The 22631-nt window shown below is 41.4% G+C and overlaps 1 protein-coding gene across 10 annotated transcripts in view; it reads left to right on the top strand.

The window, feature by feature from the left end:
• Positions 1–22631, top strand: part of LOC127008298 (potassium channel subfamily T member 2-like) — a gene marked incomplete at its 5' end in the record, with an annotated part of 214028 nt that overhangs the window by 139732 nt on the left and 51665 nt on the right. For 7 of the 10 annotated variants that reach the window (XM_050880138.1, XM_050880181.1, XM_050880128.1 and 4 more), the window contains 2 exon segments: positions 16287–16376; positions 17163–17240. In XM_050880138.1, coding sequence (XP_050736095.1) covers positions 16287–16376; positions 17163–17240 — 168 coding nt within the window. 10 annotated transcript variants of the gene reach the window in all.

The raw sequence follows: 22631 nt of genomic DNA, 5'->3' as shown, positions 1-22631 counted from the left end.
AATTTCAGAATTGGTACAGGTTAAGCTTCCAAAATCTGGGGAGGTTATGATTTGGGGGTGCCAAATTATAGATGATTCTGGATAATGGAATAACTAGTAATCAAAAGCATGAAACCTAGAAATGTATACAAAGAAAACAACATTACATACATATATGTTTGTATACAATGAGGTTAGCATTCTCTACTCTTAAAGGTGATTATTATCACAAGGCAGAGGCTGGTAGGTGCTCTGGATGTTTGGATGCTGTTTGAAACCATTGGATAACAGTAAAAGGCAGAGCAGGAGTCACTACAGAAACAGAAACCCTACCCTTGCCCTTCAGTGACGAACTTGTGTTTTGATAAGAAATGCACAGGAACAGCACCAATGAAAACAAATATTCACTGACCTGTGTAGAGTACCAACTGAGCTGTCAGCTTTAGTGGGAATCTCATTCACTTAGTATTTATTAATGACTGAATTTTGCATTATTTTTTGCACTTGATATAATATTGAATTTTACATTATCTAACACATTAATTATTGCTGTGATGCCTGTATAAATAGAATGAGTGATACTGGAATTCACAGTCACAAACCTAAGAGGGTGTATATTTCCCTGCCTGAAAAACAAACATGAATATAAATTATTTATCACTTTTTTTATCATTCCATCCCAGACAATTTTAATGACTCAACACCTGTATTGATGTAATATGTGACATTGACATTCACCATACCAAGGCATTTAAACTTTCAATCCCATGATGCTGCATAAATGCCTGGCCACAACAACCAACTACTACTATAAATTGTATTTTGTATCTGTTTATTTCTGTCAAAATAATTTCAGTGACTGAATTTTACTCTATTCATCACATATAATATTGTATGGATACAGTAATATTAGCATGCTTGCTTTCAATACCAATATGGTGCAGTAATCTGCTAGACCAAAAAAAAAAAAAAAAAAAAGTTTCTGTCACGGACAGTAGTATAGGGATGAGCTTGATTAGAAAGTCGTGTGAGGCGAGGCCGCGGAAGGGGGGGAGGCATGCAGTTAGCAAGTTCAGAAGAGCAGTTAGCGTGAAAATATCGATAGAAGATAGAAAGAGAGGCAACATCGCGACGAAATTTAAGAGGTAGAAGACTATCAGTAAGATGAGGAGAGCTGATGAGACGAAGAGCCTTAGACTCCACTCTGTCCAATAGAGCTGTGTGAGTGGAACCCCCCCCCACGTGAGATGTATACTCCATACAAGGGCAGACAAGGTCCCTGTATATGGATAGCAATTGTGTGGGGGAGAAGAAATGGCAGAACGCTCAACCTCGAGGAAGCTATTTTAGTGAGAGAGGAGATATGAAGTTTCCAATTAAGATTTTGAGTAAAGGATAGACCGAGGATATTTAGTGTTGAAGAAGGTGACAGCCGGGTGTTGTCGAAGAATATGGAATAGGTGTTTGGAAGATTGTGTCAAGTTGCGTGCTGGGGGAATACACAACAGGAAAACATTAATTTGCCTGGTTTTGTTCTAGTTTGTCCACTTGTGATCTTTGTGAGCGGTGAGTGAAATATGGAAACAGTAAGCAAGTTGAACCTGTCTGCAAGCTATTTTGCGGCTGCGGTGGTGAGTGCATGTACAACAGGCATTGTAAATTCAATCATTATATTAGTGATTTAATGATTTGCGACAGAAACAGTTAGCAGATTATTTCATAACACCAAAAACTACCAGAAAAAATAGGTTCGTCCAACAGTGTCCCACGGGTGACGTTCTGGAAATTTTCCAGTTCTCTGATAAGGTTTGGGTAAACATTCCTATCCTCCTGCCTTTGAAGCCATAATCGTGCCTACAACTGCTTCTTTAATGAAGAGATTTTCTATTCTCTTTTTCTATTACTCTCTCGGTCCCACACGTCCTCTGCGAGTATCGAAACACACGAGAAATTAATCACAACAAGGAGAGGGTATCCCCGGCTGCTTGGGATTAAACCCATGACCAGCGTGACGGGAGAGCCACTCCTTATACCGAGTCGGCCAAAGAGGTACCCCACTGGCTAAGTGGGTTATGGGAGGCTCGTTCATCAGGCATAGTCGCCGCACTACACGGCTTCCCCCCCTATGCAGATTAATTTCTGTGTTGAGACCTTTAGACAGTGACTCATATTGGTGCACTATTTCACAGTGTCCCCGTAGAGACATACCTCCAACACTTCCCATTTTCTATCAACCTCGGAGAGCATGGGCCATTACTCTACCTGTTATACCCCTTCAGGGAAACTCAACAGAATCGTAGGAGAGGATGCCCATCATATGCCACCAGTTTAATGAAGAGATTTTCTATTCTCTTTTTCTATTACTTTCTCGGTCCCACACGTCCTCTGCGAGTATTGAAACACACGAGAAATTAATCACAATGAGGAGAGGGTATCCCCGGCTGCCTGGGATTGAACCCGCGACCAGCATGATGGGAGAGCCACTCCTTATACCAAGTTGGTCAAAGAGGTACCCCACTGGCTGAGTGGGTTATGGGAGGCTCGTTCATCAGGCATAGTCGCTGCACTACACTTCTTCCTTCCATTTAGCTGCAGCAACAAGTCCATAACTTGGGTAATGGCAGCACAAGCCGCGACAGCCCATACTTTAGCAAACGACGCCATGTGGATACAGGGCAACTGCTTTGTTTATGCCCAACCGACCTTGGCCGTATTTGACGCACACCGTAAAAGTTGGAGTTGCCGGTTGCCCCTACCGCCAGCCCGGTTGGAAGAAAAAGGCCCAGTGTGACACCAGCTTACGGACAACCGACAACTCGCTCCCAGTTGGGCGTACGGGCAACCAAAGTTGCCCGTAGCCCCAATGGTTAAAGGAAATCGGTCAGTGCGACACCGCCTTAACCCTTTCCATCCGTGACGCAGACGTCGGCGTCACAGTATGGTAAGGGTCAAGAGGAAATGGAAGAGGATTAATCCTCTTCTAAACCTCTCAATCCTCTAAATTCCTCTTAATCTTCCATTTCCTCTAAAAAGGTTTAGAAGAGGATTAAGAGGAAATGGAAGAGGATTAAGAGGTTTAGAAGAGGACTAAATCCCTTTCCATACGGTGACGCCGCCGGACGTCAGCGTTTTTTTAATCCTTTTAGCCTGGACAAGGAGCAAGTCTCCATAATACTACATTGGAGTGGCCACCCATTGGTGGCCTCTAATACTTTTATCGAGTTTTAGAGGCAGGAGCAATGGCCAGGGGGCGGCAGGAGAGTAGGGAATGCTTGAGACTGGTGTCTATTAATATGAATGGGGTAGGTGGTGAGGAAAAGAGAAGAGTGATGATTTAAAATTTTGTGAATGGTAGAGTGGATGTGTTGGGAGTAAGTGAAACACATATTCGAGGAACTGGTGTGAGTGATGGTAGAGAGGGTACGTGGGAGGGTGTGCCTGGGGGCTTGTATGGACGGGGATGGATGAGAAGTATAGAGGCAGGAGTAAGGAAGGATTGTGATGTCTGAAAGAGTGTGGAATGGTGTGACTGACTATGGTTGGAAGGGATCAAGAATTGTGTGGGTGAAAGGAAAAGTAGGTTTAGTAAAGTATGTTTGGGTGTGTATATATGCACCAGTAAATGTGAAAAGTAAAAAAGGACTGAGAGAAAGGGAAGCTTTTTGGGAGGAAGTGAATACAAGTCTGAAGAGCTTTGAGAAAGAAAGGAAACTTATTATGATGGGAGATATGAATGCTAAAGTGGGTGATGAATGTGTAATGGATGTGGTGGAAAAATGGGGGATACCTGGGAAGAATGAAAATGGAGAGTGCCTGGTGGATGTCTGTTCTGAGAGGGGAATGTTCCCAGCGAACACCTTCTTTCAGCACAAGAATACCCACCGATACACATGGAGGAGGGGAGAAGACTATGAGCAAAAAGGATTGATTAATTATGTGACAGTAGATGGAAGACTTAGAAAAGATACTTGTGATGCGGAGGTAGTAAGAGGAATGTTCGATGGCTCTGACCATCTTGCAGTGCTGGCAAAATTAAAGCTGAAAGAAAAGTGGGTGTTTGAAAGGAAAGGTGAAGTAAAAAAGGAAATACTGAAGATAGAAAAGTTACAGGAAAAAGAAATTAAAGATGAGTATATACGTGAAATGGCAGAGGCCTTAAGTGAAAAATGGGAAAATGTAAAAGATAGTACAAATATTGAAAAAGTTTTTGGAACATTTGAAGAAGTAATGGTAACTACAACAAAAAAAGTGGTAGGGATGAAAGTGGTGAGAGATGGAAAAAGAAAAGGAAATTCATGGTGGACAGAAGAGATAAGGAGGATAGTAAAAGAGAAAAGGGAGCTTTTAAGAAAACTCAAGAAAGAAATGTGGCTGAATAAGTAAAAAGAGAAAGGAAAAAGAAATATAGAGAATGCAAAATGAAATTAAAACAAGCAGTAAAAGAAAGTAAGAAGAGAGTTGATGTTGAGTTGGGTAGGCGGTGGCTGAATGGATAGAAAGACGGCCCCGCGTTCAGGAGGACACTAGTTCAATCCCCGACCGGTGCCACCAAGCTGGGATTTTTCAGCCGCCGCCAAGTGGCTTAAAACTACTCACATGCTGTCCAGAAGACCACCTATCAACCCGGACTGTAGATTCTTGGATTAAAGATGAGCTCCGGGAGGGCAGCATGAGCCAATGCAAGATGGTGCCACTATAAACACTCGCCTGTGCCAGAACAGGCTGGGCCGACCATCAGGACCCACCGGGAAGAAGCCTTGGACCTACCATCAGGATCCACCGGGAAGAAGCCTACCAGCGCAATAGGCCACAGCGTAAAAAAAAAAAAAAAAAAAAAAAAAAAAAAAAAGTGAAAAATATAAAGGTAACAGGAAATCATATTGGAAAGAAGTAAAAAACGAAAGAAATGCAGACATTATCTCCCCAAGTAAAATAAATTAAGTTATGAATGAGAATGGAAAGATGTTGAAAGACGGGGAAGCTGTGAAAGAGAGATGGAAAGAATATTTCAAAAACTTAATGAATTATGAGGATGGACGTCCAGCAGCTGTAACAGCAGCAGTTTTGAGTGGAGGTAGAGGAGGAGTATATGAAGAAAGCAATATAGCATATGAAGAAGTAAATCAAGCAATAAAAAGATTAAAAAATGGAAAGGCAGCAGGAATTGTTAACAGCAGAAATGTTAAAGTGTGGAGGAGATGAAGTTGTTAAATGGGTGGTCAAGATATGCAAAGTAGCATGGGAGGGGGGGGGGGGTGCCAGCAGACTGGACAAAAGCCATCATTGTCCCAGTTTACAAGGGGAAGGGCAGGAGAGGGGAATGTGGGAGCTATAAAGGTATAAGTCTCCTAAGTATACTCGGAAAGGTATACGGAAAAGTCATAATAGAGAGGGTGCAAAGACTTACAGAAGAGAAAATCAGTGAAGAGCAAGGAGGCTTCAGGAAGGGAAGGGGATGTGTGGATCAGATATTTTCCTTCAGGATGGTAGTAGAAAAAATAATAGCAAAAGGAAAGAAACTACACGCTGCCTTCATGGATTTGGAAAAAGCTTATGACAGAGTCGATTGGATTGCATTGTGGGATGTTTTAAAGATTTATGGTGTGGGAGGAAAACTGCTTAGTGCAATAAAGTTTTTCTATGAGGATGCATCTGCATGTGTCAAAATTACTGGAGAAACAAGTGAACATTTTGAGATAAAAGTGGGCTTAAGGCTGGGGTGTGTTATGTCACCATAGTTGTTCAATATTTATATGGATGGTGTTATTAGAGAAATGAAGGGCAAAATTGGGGAAGTTGGAGTAAAAATGTTCGCTGAGGGAAGGAAATGGGTACTGAATTCGATACTGTTTGCTGATGACACGGTGCTCATTGCAGAAAATGAAAGTGACCTACAAAATTTGGTCAGTGTTTTTGATAGTGTGTACAAGGAGAAAGCTGAAAGTAAATGTCAACAAAAGTAAAGTGATGGTTTGTGAGCGAAGTAGAAGTGAGGTTGTAGATTTTGTGTGCCCATATAGAGTGGGAATTGAATGTGAAAAAGAATGCAAAATAATTTTGAATGGTGAAGAAATGGAGGAGGTCAATGAGTTTGAGTGCCTTGGATCAGTTATGTGTAAGCATGGTGGTATGGAGGGAGATATAAGAGAAAGGCCATTGCAAGGAAGAAGGGTGGTAGGGTCTTTGGGACGAATCATGAATGGCAGAAATGTGAGCATGGAGGTAAAGAGGGATTTGAGAAATACAATAATAGTACAGGTAACTCTCGATTTACGCGAGTATTGTGTCCTTGAAGAGGTCGCATAAATCAAAAACAATGTAAATCAAACGAGGTAGGTTTCTATCGAAAAATAAATATTCACTTCATTCAGTGGAGAGAGAGAGAGAGAGAGAGAGAGAGAGTATAACCTTATCACCGAGATATCCACTCAGGCACTCAATCTCAGCCTCACTCGTGTGAGGAAGAAATGAGGGACACCATGAGTGACTGGCTAGTATTGGTACCAGTACCGAGCAGTCTGGTACCGGTACCGTACCATATAGCTGGTACCGTTAGTACCGGTACTGGTAACGGTACCTGCCCACCCCTATTGTTGAGTAGCGTGGCAGCGTGGGTACTGTATTGTTGTTCAAGTGGCGCGCGGGAAGAACTGAGTTCAGCTGTGTGGCCGCAGCGCCGTGTGAGTCCAGTTGCGTGAGACATCCATAAAATATCGCGTATAAGTGAAAAAACGTGTAAATTAAACATTTATTTGGATTTTGGACTCCGCGTTATTTAAAAAACGCATAAACCAAGCACGCGTAAATCGAGAGTTACCTGTACCAACCCTCACATATGCAAGTGAAACGTGGGCCTGGAATGAAAGTCAGAGGTCTAGAGTGCAGGCAGTGGAAATGAGTTATTTGAGGAGTGCTTGTTTTGCAATGAAAGTGTGTACGAGCGTTTTGGAATGTGTCACGAGGGTGAAGGGAAGAAGTGTGGAGTGGTGGAAAAAGTGAAGCGACAGACTTTAAAGTGGTTTGGCCACATGGAGTGAATGGAGGAGAGTAAAATGACCAGAAGGGTGTATGTGAGTGAGATAAGAGGGAGGGAATGCTAGAAGACGACCTCCAGTGAAATGGAGAGATAGGGTGCAGGAGTACATTAGAGAGAGGGGGGGAAAGATCTTTGAGAAACTTTGAGCAGGCAAGGAGGGAGTGTCTGTATAGAGAAAGTTGGAAACTTCTGCCATGGCCATCCCTTGGTGGGAGCTCCTAGGAGCAGGCGTCGATGAAATGATGATGACGATGATGATGTAGAATACCAAAAATGGAGTGTAGGCTATATGTAGTGCTGATTAAGGAACAATGTAATGGGCAAAAGATAGCATGTTAAATTGATTGAGAATGGCAAGTTTGCAAAGAGGGTTTTTGAAACTCATTATAATGTTCTAGGGTGGACAAATAGTTTTTTTAGTTTTTATTTTTATATTTATTTTTTTTATTTTATTTATTTATTATTATTTTTTTTTAACAAAGGAGACAGCAAAGTAGAGGAATGTGTGGTTGATATGTGAATAGGGAGCATTAAAATGAAAAACAGAAACTTGTTGTGGCCACTATGCATATTGAAAAATATTTCTTGAAAGAGACATCAGAAATATAGATAGCCAGACAGGTAGTAGGTACATAAGTGGCATGTGACATAAAATAAAAGGATTATAATGAGATACAAAGAGTAAGGGTAAGGGCTGCCTTTGAAGGATTCTTTCTTGTGCATTATCAGAAGGGAAGCTCCAGAATGGAATAGGACATCATTCACAGTTGTTGACAAATACATAAATGAAGGATGAAAATATTCAGACTAAGTATTGCAGGACTTTAGTTTATTGTTTGAGCATTTAATTTGATTTTTTTTTCCCTTTGGTACAATAACTTGTCACAATAAATATTTTCTTAGGTCAGCTGTGGGGGTGTGTTGGTCATTGGATATCCTCTTCACAATTTATGGGGGAATTTCAGTATTTTGAAAATCAAAGAGATGAGCCACTACTTTTGAGTGTTGTGTATATAGTTGTAGGTGTCAGTTGTTAGACCTTTAATAGTTGGATTGTTTGTTCTACTATAGTCTGTTTCATTTCATCTGTCCATCAACAAAGTGCAAATTTTGATAGATGTGGTACCTGTGCATTTCTAGTTCATGAATTTCCTATGTAAAAATCAACTGTTGTGATAGATATTCAAGCTATTTTTTCAATATTGTATTTGAATGTTTATGTATACAAAAAACCTTCACACCTTATAAATCCCAGACATACTGATTTGCATCGATTATACAGTCGAGTCGCGTATGGCGCAGTTAATTGGTTCTGAGCAACGGCCGCGCCATAGGAAATCGCGTAATAGTATGGAGAAAATACAATTTGGCTCTGGCCCTTGCCATTTTGCCAAATCCACACACACTTTGCCCGAGTGTACCGGTAGGCATTATCTGCCTTTTGATGTTGTTCAGTCTGAGATGAGTCCACGGAGACGAGGCAAGGTGAGGCGCCATGTGTGCAGGGGCAGCTGCCAGCATTTAAGAGAGCGACTCAGGGCGCTCAGGCCGCCCCGGGTCCTCTCAAACGCGTGACGCCGCAGCTTCTGTTTCATCTTCTGTTGCAAGGAGCTCATCGATCACCCAGAACAGCTTGTGATGCATGTTTAAACGTCGTCAGGAATATCAGCGGACGCCATTTTGCTGCCAGAACAGCTAGTAAACGTCGTTAGGAAGATCAGCGGACACCATTTTCCTGCCAGTGAGTGATGACGTTTACTAGCTGTTCTGGCAGCAAAATGGCGTCCGCTGATATTCCTGACTGCATGCATAACATGCATAACAAGCTGTTCTGGGTGACGAGCTCCTTGCAACACAGAATGAAAAGGAAGCTGCAGTGGTTATGGTGGCACAGAGAGGTGAAATGCAATGGAAGCACTTATATGTGTTTGTTTGGTCCGTCATATTTGCTGATGACGTCATCACAGCATGGAGGCACTCCACCTCTCCAAACCAAGCTGCAGTGGGCAGTCCGAGTTGGCAACTCGGGCTGCAGCGTCATGCGTTTGAGAGGACCTGGAGTGGTCTGGGCAGGGGAGACCACGAACCGCGTCATAGATGGTTTTACCCGTATGATCTGAAAATACGGTTCTGAAACCATACCACATCATAGGAAACTGCGCCTTACGAATGTGCGTCATATTCGACTTGATTGTATACCATACAAGCACACAATAAGATAAGCTCGTATCTACGTAGTCAGAGCATATTTGAACGATCTTTGGCTTTTCAAATACCTATAATTCATCTCAATTCAGGTACATGAAAAGAAATATGGCTCTGCAAGTGCAAATAAAAGGTATTTTAATAATTTATTGCATGCAAATCATGGTTCATATTCGAAATAGCTTGAAATATTATTTATTGTGATGCTAGGCTATTTCAAATACAGTAAACCCTCGATATAATGAACTAATTGAGGGGAACTTAGTCTGTTATAAGTGGCGGAAATTTGAAATTATAAAATAATACCGAAGAATCCAATAAACGTAGGTACCGTATTTTGTGGCGTATAACACGCTCCGGCATATACCGCGCAACCTGAACTTAAAGACAACAATTTTGGAAAAAAATGTTCAGTGGTTAAAATACTCAGAAATATTTACGGTTAACGGCTCTAGGCTTTTCCCTGGTGCTCTCCTACATACTTCCTTTCTTTCTTCTCCCTCTTTGTCCCAATATTTTTCTCCTCATTTCTCTTTTCTTTTCCTTTCCCCTCCCTCCCAGTTTTTCTCTTAATCATTTTTCCTCACACTCACACCTTTTCTCTCTTCCTCACATTTACCTGACTCTCTCTCTCTCTCTCTCTCTCTCTCTCTCTCTCTCTCTCTCTCTTCTTTTCCCACCCCATTTCCTCCACTCATTTCCCGTTTCCTCCTTTCTCACACACCCTTATTTATAGCCTTATCTCTCACTCTATCATTCTCTTCCTCCCTTTCTCCTTCCCCATTTGATTATATGAAAACACACACACACACACACACACACACACACACACACACACACACACACACACACACATGGCCCAGTAGCTCAGTGGTTAGAGCGTCTGCCTCACAACCAGAAGGACCGGGGTTCGATTCCCCGACCGGGTGAAGATAAGTTGGGTTTATCTTCTTTCATGTGTAGCCCCTGTTCACCTAGCAGTGAGTAGGTATGCGACGTAAAGCGAGGAGTTGTGACCTCATGGTCGCGGTGTGTTGTATGTGAGTGGTCTCAGTCCTACCCAAAGATCAGTCACTGAGCTCTGAGCTCCTTCCATAGGGGAACGGCAGGCTGTCTCGAGAGAGACCCGCAGCAGATCGAGAGGTGAATTACACACACACACACACACACACACACACACACACACACACACACATGCACACACACACACACAGAAAGGGGAAATGAGAAGGGTGTGGGGAGGGAGATGCAGAAGGGAGAGTCAGGTCATGACCTGACCTAAGCCGTGACCTGAGTAAGATAATTTTGTTTTTTGAAAATAGCAAGATGCTATTTCCTGTAAATTTACTGATGAATCACTGCATGAAGGCTATTTATTGGTCCTCCACTTCACCTAATACAGGTAACTCTCGATATATGCGAGTTTGGTTTACGCGTTTCTTAAATAACGCGGGGTCCAAAATCCAAATAAACGTTTAATTTTTTTTTTTTTTCACTTATACGCGATATTTTATGGAGTGGCCACCAGATGTCTCATGCAACTGGACTCACACGGCGCCGCGGCCACACAGCTGAGCTCAGTTCTTCCCGTGCGCCACTTGAACAATAATACAGTACCCACGCTGCCATACTACTCAACAGGTACCGGTACCAGTACCAGTACTAACGGTACCAGCTATACAGTACAGTACCGGTACCAGACTGCTCGGTACCGTTACCAATACTAGCCAGTCGCTCCTGCGGCCACACAGCTGAGCTCAGTTCTTCCCGCGCGCCACTTGAACAACAATACAGTACCCACGGTGCCACGCTACTCAACAATAGGGATGGGCAGGTACCGGTACCAGTACCAATACTAGCCAGTCGATCATGGTGTCCCTCATTTCTTCCTCACACGAGTGAGGCTGAGACTGAGTGCCTGAGTGGATATCTCGGTGATATGGATATTCTCTCTCTCTCTCTCTCTCTCTCTCTCTCTCTCTCTCTCTCTCTCTCTCTCTCTCTCTCTCTCTCTCTCTCTCTCTCCATTGAATGAAGTGAATATTTATTTTTCGATAGAAACCTACCTCTTGTTTGATTTACATTGTTTTTGATTTATGCGACCTCTTCAAGGACACAACACTCGCGTAAATCGAGAGTTACCTGTACAAAACAGAGTGCTGCACTGGATTCGTTGATGTTTTCCTATGAAAGAATAAAACAATATGCCATCCCGTGCTTGAAAACACTGGGGGCACAGCCAAGTACACCCGACCAGCTGCTTACACGGATCCGTACGTGTTCATAGCAATCCGCCTTTTGGTTTGTGAACAAAACGGCTGGCCAGAAACAGGAGGATGCAAAGAAACATGACACTGGGTGTGGTTAAAAAAATATTCTTGGTCAGTCCCCATGGGTTTCTGACTCTTTGACCTTGTCTATTATATCCAAAATCCAATATAAGTCAGTCCGTTATATCGAGGGTTTACTGTATTACCAATGCTATTTGCATGCACTATATTATCAAAATTTCTTATGCATTGGCACTTGCAGAGCCAGATGTCTTTTTATGTACCTGCAATTATTATTATTATCATTATGATAAGCTACCAAAGCCTCCCTTCTGGATGCAGGTACAACAAGTTGAACCACACAAAATACCAAAAGGTACTGGAGAAAAGCAAAGGCAACGAATAGTTAAAGTGACGTTTTTCTCCGCGTCCTCCTATTTCTGGCCGCCTGTTTTGTTTATAAAGGCTGATTGCTATGAACACGGATCTGTGTACGCAGTTTGTCGGGTAAGACAATTGTGATGAGATGAATTACAGGCCTTATATAGATTGTTCAAGTATGATCTGACTATGACCTACTGTTTGATACAAGTTTGTCTTTCGTGTACTTGTATGGTAGATTATCAATGCATATTGGCATATAAGAGGGCTTGAGTTTTTTTTTAATAAATAAACATTCAAATAAATTATTGAAATAAAAGTTGATCTTCACGCAATCGCAAACTAACAATGCACAGGTGCCACATCTATGTTCACAAGTGGACAAATGGAATGATACAGACTATAGGGAAATGTATTTTAGCCTATAGTCAGTTCACTCAAGTCTGAGGTGTGCATTATCATTTGCTGGCAATATGCTGTCATACAGCGTGTCTGATTGCTTGGATAATATATAATAGTCTACGCATAGGAAACAGTCATCAGTTTCAATAATATGTAAGCAACAATTGTTGCTTACAATAAATATTATTCATTATAGTTGATTTTGAGCTCAAAAATTATTAGTGCTGTCACAAACAGACAGTTCTTCTCCCCTTCACAGATGGTGTCCATATACAAGGGCCTTGTCTGCCCTCTATGGAATATGCATCTCACGTTTGGGGGGGGCACATAAACAGTTCTCTTGGACAGAGTGGAGTCGGCTCTTCGTCTCATCAACTCCTCTCCTCTTACTGACAGTCTCTTTTAAATTCTGCCGCAGTGTTGCATTTCTTTTTACCTTCTACCAATTTTTTTCAGGCTGATTGCTCTTCTGAGCTTGCTAGCTGCCCTGCTGCACTCAACTTTCTACTCTTGCTCACCCCTGTACTGTCCATGTCTGTTATGCAAGAGTTAACCAGCACCTTCATTCTTTTATCCCTTCTGCTGGTAAACTTTGGAACAGCCTTCCTTTGTCTGTATTTCCCAGCTCCTGTCTATGACTTGACCTCTTTCAAGACTTGCAGGAGTGTCAAAACACCTCTTTTCATGAAATTGACCTCTCTTTTGGCATCTTATTCTCTTCGTGTTTGTTGGAGCAGCGTTTTTTTTTTTTTTTTTGTTTTTTTTTATAGAAAAAAAGCTGTTCTGTTAAGCCTGCTAATTTTTTTGGTGGTGGACAGCACCAGGTCTGTTTAATAACTATAATCAGCGATCTTGTAAATTAACAAAACACCTGTTTGCAACAGTACTAGTAATTTTCAATTCACTCAAAATCGACTATGATTGGTAGTAATATATTGTTGCCTGCATTTTATTGATAATGATGACTGTTTTCTCTGCGTAGGCTATCACACATTGTCCACGAAATTGGACACACAGTGGGAAAGCAGGTTGCCCAGGTACGATAAAGCACACCTCAGACTATAACTATTTTGAATGTGGTTGTAGATGATTTCGTGGAATTTCTGGTGAATCAATTATGCATATCAAAAGTTTCTGCTCCTCTGAATGAGAGCTGATGATTTTAAAAGTTAATTTGATTTACTTTACATACTTTACAATCATATATTTTTGTTATGGATATATAGGACTTAATACAAGCATTATATTAGTTTCAGTTGTATTGTATAATTTTCTAAGCATTAACCCCTTCAGCACCGTCATGTACGCATGTACGTGATACAGGATGCACTACGATAAACCGTCACGTCCGGGTGTACGTGAAATTTTCTATTGTTTCAAAGGGCGGGTAAATACGGGCGGTATAGTGTATTACACTGTGTTTAGGGGGTGGTACTATGTACTGGAGATACCCTGAAGCTCCGCCCACAATCACTCAAGCAAATCAGTGACTGCCACGTCACAGGACGTCACAGCATCTCAAGGCTGGCTGGCTCAGGGTTGCCATTTGGGACTCAGTGCTTGTTTTGCTTCCATAAGAGAAGGATTATATCACTTTGTGTCCCTAGCCTGGCCATCTTGTATTCGCTACGACCGTTGCAATCGCCATTATCACCACTATGTCAGTCAACAGTAGTTCCGAGTCTGGCTCTGAATATCTGCCAGGTGCTTCTACTGAAGAATATAGTGATGATGCCTCCGAAAGTGGTGATAGTGACTTAGTAGATGACAGTGATGAGGAGTTTTCAGACACTGTGGAGCCAGTGGAGGAACAAGGCTGGCGCCTCATGTCTGACCCTTTCAGTGATACCCGGTATACGGGCCTATGTCGGGTAAACGGGAGCGGTGCTGAAGGGGTTAATATATCCACTCTTGGCTATTAAGGAAAACTATTGCCATGTATTAAAAAATGTAACATTCCCATTCTTAAGCATACCTGTATATTATCTTATATTTCATCAAATGTCTGTCATCTTCCAGGTCATGATCTAATTGAATAATATTGCAGTTTGTGCTGATAGTAGGTAATTTTTATATTTATATTGATTCTTCCTCATAAAACTGCACTTCATAGTACGATACTGAACAAAATAGCTGCAAATCATTTTAATCATTTGTTTGTAGAAAAATTTGATACCTTAAGCCAACCATTTTTGTTTCCTTGCAAGGGTGTTTTCTTTTAAACAGAAATCTTAGTGAATATAATTGGAAAATCTCCTATTTATGACAGAAAGTTTCATAGTTTGTTGGGTTAGTCAGGCTTCACCATTGAACATACATTTTATAGATAATGAATCAAGGAATGAAATAGTATATGATTTGTTCAATAATAAGATCACTGCAGAATATGTATTCTTTTACCAGATATATTGAGATTTCTTTGTCAGCAAATAACTAGCCATATCCTTAAAGTTTTTAAAAATTTAGGGAAAAATGTGTTTTTTTACCTAATTCATTAATTGGGTTCCTTTTATTTGTAGATTTGGCATACAGGGCATAAGTTAGTAAACAATGTGAAACTAGATTTTCTCTTAGCAAAGTTGATTTTCTGAACAGAACTCTTACAGTAGGTTCTTTATTATACATATAAACAGGTAAGAATAAGTTACCAACAATTACAGTCACAACCCAAGAAAATTGTTCAATTTTAACTTATGGACTGCTGCAGATGTTTTACAGGTAAGGATTACCTCTAGAAGGAGAATTGTCCATCTAAAATGGAGGCAGTAAAGCAAGCAACCCTCATAAATATTTGGATTGTACCAAATAACAAATGCCAATCCATGATTTTTTAAACTAGATTTGTTGTGGATAAGAAAATTATCTAAATAGTCTATTATTATGTTACTCCTGTCAATCTTTCTATTCAAAGTCACCAAATAATTGATGAAAAATTATTTGGATGAATTTGGAATGGCATTAACCCTCCGCTGGGCACTCATAGAAAGAGTGGAGGTATCAAAAAACCCTTTTAGTATTATCAAGTTAAGGATTTTCTAAGACATTTTTACTCCTAAACAGTTTTTGATTTGACGCACCCATCCATTGCAAACTTGCATCAAAGGAGTAGCCCGTGCAGGCTAATTGCCCGATTTGCAGGTACTCACCCAGCACCCAGAAATATCAACATGTAGTACAACTATTTAGCCATGTCCTATAAGGTTTTGGTAAACTGACCTCTGTTGTGTTAGGTGTGAGCGGGGTGAGAAGAGGAGCAGTTTTACGGAAATCAGCTCACTTCTGACTCTCGGCCCACATTGGCGCATTCTCTCGCTCCCAGCATAGCTGCCAGGCTCACTAAAGAGCTGTGATTAGCTGGAGAGTGTGATGGAAGATGCTTCCATTGGCTGAGATAAACAGACTCCATGTATGTCATTAGCGGGTGGTGGGAAATGCTTGTAAAAACATGTGATTTTGGTAGCCCGACTGGGCTTTCGCCTGGCAAAGGGTTAATAGATGGACAGCATCCATCAAAGTTAGCTTAGAAAGCCTTAACTGAAATTAAACAAAAATATAATTTTGACTTCCCTGCTTTAGATGATCTCTAAATACAATCCAAATCTTTATATGCACATGCAGCTAAGCTCCATTAGGCCTATTGGAAGTGACAGAAATACTATAGGTCATAAACCAGCAACTATAGCTGTTTTAATCACAATTCAGAAAACACTACATATCCTGCATCTTTCAAGTAATAATTGAACTATACATAGTTGGATCCATGTGGAAATTCCTGCATAAAAGCAAGTGGGAAGGGATGAAGAATCATACAAAAGTATCATAAGAGCATGTAAAGGAATCATTTAAGTACATAATTAGTCATTGAACCATGATAAGTAGGAGGCACAAGCTATCACACACAAGTTATTTAGACTAGTGAGCAGGGTTGGTGATATATGTGTGATGCGTGTGTAAGAGCTACCTCCAGCACACCTCACCATATGGTTCACAGCTTCCCCCTCTCACCAACCCAGGATGGAGACGCCTCGGGCATTGGCCATTCCTATTCTCACTTGTACGACACCACCTCTTGTTTCCTATGCCAGAGCAACAAAAGCTCAATGGTAAGTCATAATGAATGTGAAGGGAGCCATCTAAAAGCCCAGTTTACTGCAGTTTCAGAGTAATTTCTACCTACTATTTATTGTCTGTTCTATTTGACAATTGCCTCGTAGCAGGGCTTCCAGATGGACTCCAGATTTTTTTTCTATATTGTGCTGGAGTAATGATGCAAATGTGCACTTACTAGCATCATCAGGTGCCTGTCTTGTTGCTCCTATGTTCTTGTTCCTCTGGTCATGTCCTACAACACTGGCACACATTATCAACTGGGGGGGCTCACATCAAGCCTCACATGCCTTAGACTATTATGTAGAAAGATTGTTGTTCTGCACTGCCTATTTTCACAGCACTGTCCCACCATAATTCTTCATATTAAAAGTACTACTTAGTGACATGTTCAGATTGCATATATGTACTGAATGATAAGGAAAGGAAAAGCTCTGGTCTAAAACGCTTGATGATATTGGAAGAGTTGGTCCCTGTAAGAACGAGGAATTGGGTATCAGTTATTACTTACTTGGCATGCTGTCTTTCTTGCTCCTACAGCCTGGCTGCTTTGTGGATACAGATCTTTCTTCTCAGATCTGTCTCTATATAATCTCTAACTTTAAGAGCTGTGTTTATGTTGACTCAGGTTACCCAGTAGTATCTAGCCACACATAGCTTCATATGCAGGTAAGGCCCGGGAGTAGGGCGGGGCGTGGGGCAGATGATGATGTTCCTAGGACCTCACGCTCTGAGCCTGGGCCACACTCCACTCTTATTATTTGTTGGGTCTTTACTTTCAGTTATGTTCCGTGTTTCCTGCATTATGGAAATCTGCAGAAGCCTTTTCAAATGTTCCATTTGCGAGTCTCAACCCAGAGGTAATGACAAGTTTGCAGCCTATAATTACATAGATAGCTTGTGTAGGATCATATTTTAGCTCGGTTCTTGGGACTTTGGTAAGGTTTTAAATTTTTTTCAAAGTCCATCACTTGAGATGATCAGGTTCATGTGTCAGCAAGTGAATGAAGATGTTGCTAATATCTTACCAAGTCCCGGGAAGGACCAAGCTTAGGACACTGACGTCAGGGACACCAGCGTGCAGTGTTCGGCAGCATCCTTCCGAGGAACCACCTGTTAGCAGTGGCATAGCGCTTCTTGGGCTGCAGCCCAACATGTAGACCATGTAGCCCACAGGCTTGTGTTTCACAGACTCATCACATTCTAGCTGTAAGCAGGATCTGCTGCACAGTCTTTCACGTTCTCTGCAAGAATGCAGAAGCAAGGAGTTCTGCAATGTATAAGTAGCATAACACTACTAGTCTAATTGATCATCTAACAGTCTAACTGGTGTATAGAGGTAGTCATGATACACTTAGTTGATATCCAACTATAACTGCATATTTTATGTTGCCACTATGTAGTATAAATTTTCTTTTCTGCTCCTATGGATGAGGGATGACTCCAATCCCCATCTTTGCCCAGGCCTCCTCACAACACCACCCACCCTTCATTTAGTCCTGCATATTAACCTATCAGGGACTTTGGAAAGTAATATGTTGCAGTTACATCAGTCCCCATCTCATGGCAACTGAAAGATGCAGTAACAACTCCACCTGCTCAGTCTTTGTGATGAAATATTTTTTTTATGAAATTGCCTAATTCTGCACAGACTCATTACATTGTTTATTTCTGAAAACTCAGTACAAGCCACAACCTGAGGTACAGCATAACGTATTTGGGTCTGTAAATGCCAATTCACCATTTTCTTGCAAATTTATTGTTCAGCCACAAGTATGTCACCCATTTTGCTTGTCACAATTTTTTTCTATTATAAATATCATTAAATTTCTAATAACTGAGTATGCAAACCATTTTAGTACGTTGACAACCTTATATATATATATATATATATATATATATATATATATATATATATATATATATATATATATATATATATATATATATATATAGAGTACCCTCTCGAGTTTCGCGCTATCCGAGTTTCACGATCCTCGAGTTTAGCGCTTAGTCCTAGATTCTTACTATCACGACTTTCGTGCATTACCGCCACGAGTTTCGCGTTGCTGTGACATGTATGGGTCACGTCTACCTACCGTCAGCGTCATGCATGCTGCCTTAAAAGGCGGTGTCCAACCATTGGGGCTATGGGCAACCACGGTTGCCTGTATGCCCAACCGGGAGCGAGTTGTTGGTTGTCCTTATGAATGGAAAACGGTTGTGAGTAGGAGCCTGGGTACGTGGGTGCCGAACGGCTGCATGTAAACAAACAGACGATGGCAGTGGCTAAGTAGTGAGGAGCAGTGGAAGATGGCTCACCAAGAGACTCGTAAAATGGACTGGCAGAGCAGCTTTGCTTACTACTTGATCAACAAGAGAACACCCCGTGCTGTGGAACCACAGTCCAAAAATCTTTTTCTCAAGTCTATGAAAATTGTAGATCTCCCGGTGTTGTTTTCTTTTTCTTCTTCTTTTGGCCTGTAATGCATGGCAGCGACGGTGAAAAGTAATAGTGAAAAATTGCAAAAGGGCATAGAAAAGCAAAATCAGGGAAAGAAAAGGACAGAAAAACACCTAAGTTAAGGGTGAAGTGTATAAGTGCGCACTGTTAAGTAACTAAGGGCCGCTTTCACAGTTACTTTTTTTGTTTTGATCGTTACCAATGGCGCCGCTAAGTATTTCATTTGAAACTGGCCGATGGGGTAGTGGCGGCTGCAGACGAAGCGAGAGATGTTGAGAGTGTTTGGTAAGTGCGGGACTAGGCTAACTCCGCAGCCGCCACTACCTGATCGGCCAGTTTCACGTGGAAATATTATAGCGGCGACCACCGCCATTGGTAACGATCAAAGCAAACAAAATGACTGTGAAAGCGGCCCTAAGTGCATGTTGTGAAGTATAAAAGTGTGGAGAAGGAGGACCTAAGAAACGATACAAAGCGTTACAGGTCAAAAGAAGAAGAAGAAGGTCCACTATACACTGGCCGGTGTTGCGAGAAACATCTCCCCGATGAAATTAGTCATTCTCCTGTCCACCACGCATGCGCGCTCTGGGAATACACGGCATTAAAAGTATTAGTTTGCCTGGTTTTGTTCTAGTCTGTCCGCTTGTGATCTTTGTGAGCTCTGAGGGAAATATGAAAACAGTAAACAAGTTGAACCTCTCTGCGAGCTATTTTGCGGCAGCAGCAGAGGTTTACGTTCAATAGGCAATCATGATATTAGTGATTTCATGATTTTTAACAGAAAGAGTTAGCAGATAAAATATAGGTTTGTCCAACTGTCCCACGGGTGACCGCGAGCGACCCCCCTTACTTTAGCAGACGACACCACGTGGATCACAAGCGTGTATTCAGAACTGCCAGCCAATTGTAAGGCAGCCGCCTTCAACTGTGGCACAAAAACGAACTGTTCTTACTTCTATTTTCTGCCTATTAGCAAGGTACGTATTTTGAGATAACAAGGGAGTAAAGTCGAAAAAATTGTGATAACAAGGAAGTAAAGTCGGAAAAAGTCATTATTTTCCATGAGTCAGAACCATTAAGCGCTTTTACATGGATTTCAATACCTCGAGTTTCGCGATCCTCGAGTTTAGCGCCATTCCTTCGGAATGAAGCAAGCGCGAAACTCGAGAGGGTACTGTATATATATATATATATATATATATATATATATATATATATATATATATATATATATATATACATATATATATATATATCAGGCTCAGGTTCTAATAAATTTTTTGCACTCCAGTCCGAGTACGATTACACTACGCTATCAAGAATCCAAGTACAAGTACAATTGCACAGTTTTGTAGCTGAATTCGAGTCCAAGCACGAGTACTTTTATTTGTGTAATGTACTCAAATCCAAGTACAAGTACTTTTACCAATTTAACCTTAAGATTTTTTCTGCTTTTCTGCTTTTGAAATTTGGCAAACAGCCAGATCCCACCTTGCCCTGAGTCACCTCACATGACATCAGTGTCACCTCACCCCAGGGTCCTGGCCTCCCCAAGCTTAAGCTGAGGACACACCTTTGTTAAGCCCTGACCTCACTTGCACCCATGTACTCCAGACCACAGCAGACACTCATTTGCATTTTTTTGGTTGTTTTCGAAAGTAATCGTAAAATTATCGAGTACTTAGAGACCGAGTACACATTCAAGTACAAGTACTAAGGAACTTTTTACCCTGAATACAGGTACAAGTACAAGTAAATGATATTGTGTACTGGAGTATGAGTACAAGTGCGAGTACATGTACTTGGACCCAAGCCTGAATATATATATATATATATATATATATATATATATATATATATATATATATATATATATATATATATATATATATATATATATATACACACACACACACACACACACACACACACACACACATACACTTCATGGTGCAACTGGTTAGAGCGCTGCACTGCCAGGCTTCACGGTCTGACAGGACAACGGTTCGAGCCTGCTCAGACCGGATTCTTTCCATTGACTAGGAGTGGTTACAGTCCCCCCTTGAGTGAGGGGGATGGGGTGTGTTGTGTGTGAGGTCCTGACAGTACCCATAGATCAACAATAAAGAGCACTCGCTCACGTCGGAAGGGTATCTGCTGGCGATTACGAGTCCAACACGTGATCAGGCCATGGTGGTGAATTACACACACACACAGAGACACACACATATATATGTATGTATATAGATATATATATATATATATATATATATATATATATATATATATATATATATATATATATATATATATATATATATATATACACAGAAGCCCCCTGCCGTTCGCGGGTATTTGGTTCCGCGAGATTCCCATGATCCGTGAATCCGCGATCGACGGGACTATAATCAAATAGGGAAAATAGGGTTTTGTTCTATCATTTCGATCGAAAAAAAAAATATTTCTAAGGCATTTCTAATCATTTTTATATAGTTTTACATACACAAATCACAAATTAAATATGGACTGTTATAATTTAACACTCTGTGGTTGGTTGTGGTGAGTGTGAGTGCGTAGGCGATGGTGGTTGGCGGGCGAGTGGTATTTTTGCGGTAGTTATCGGTCACAAACTATGAAAAAATGCAATGCGATGAGTACGATAGTTTGGCAACACTGCGCATCAGTGTTTACCGTCTTCCACCCAGCCATCAAGTATTAGTGAATTCTCGTCCCTCCCCTTTTTGTTAATATTAATTTGTATATCCAAATACAGTAGTGCCCCACTTAGCACGAGATCAATTAGCACGAGCCACCATCTACCAAGAAAAAAATTAATTAGCGCGAAAGCCTCAGCGCGAGTAGCCACCACGACTGAATTTTGAAAATTGCGCCAAGCCACCATGATGCTCAGCACAAGCCACGAGATCCCTTACTTTAGCAGACGACGCCATGTTGATACAGGGCAAGTGCTTTGTTTACGTTGTGGATGTGGATACAGGCAACTGACCTTGGCTGTGTGTGATGCACACCCGGAAAATTTGAATTTGCTGGTTGTTCAAGCTGCCGCCAACGCGGTGGGAAGAAAAGGGCTCAGTGTGACACCAGGTTACGGTGAACCGACAACTCGCTCCCAGATGGGCGCACGGTCGTTTCCAGTAGCCACAACGGTTAGAAGAAAACGGCCAGTGTGATACTGCCTTAAGGCAGCGAGGCCGCTGACCGGGTGAGTGCCGGCGATGACATCATCGGACTCCCAGCGAATCACAAGCGTGTTTTCAGAGCTCAGCCAATCGTAGTTTTTTTTATATTTTTTAATGTGAGTGATTATTTTGAGTAATTATCAAACCCAAAAGTCAGACCCACGTGTGCACCAAATATTTTTTTTCATATTGGCTACTTTATTCAATTAGCGCGAATTCAGTTAGCGCGACTGCGTTCATCCACCTAATTCTCGCGCTAAATGGGGCTCTACTGTACATCCAGTATATTATTAATTAATTTGAGTGTTTACTGGGCCCTTGGAAGGTCCATTTGTTGCTGTTCTCGCCGGTACGCACGTGCAAACTTTATACCCGTTACCCCTCTGCCAGTCTCCGCCAAGGTCTCAGTCTCAAGGCAGTAGGTTCAAGTCTCTAAGAAGGACCAGTTCTGGCAGGTCCCAGTAAGTATCAAGGATTTTAAATGTATGATATTGGGATTTATGGCCGTTTTCCCAGTCACTTTTCTTTGTTTTGATCATTACCAATGAGTGGCGATTGCCACTATACTATTTCCACGTGAAACTGGC

This window comes from Eriocheir sinensis, chromosome 4, assembly GCF_024679095.1.
Source record: "Eriocheir sinensis breed Jianghai 21 chromosome 4, ASM2467909v1, whole genome shotgun sequence".
In the NCBI taxonomy this organism is placed as follows: Eukaryota; Metazoa; Arthropoda; class Malacostraca; order Decapoda; family Varunidae; genus Eriocheir; species Eriocheir sinensis.
Note: the sequence above shows the minus strand (reverse complement) of the source record. Positions and strands in the feature narration are given on the sequence as shown.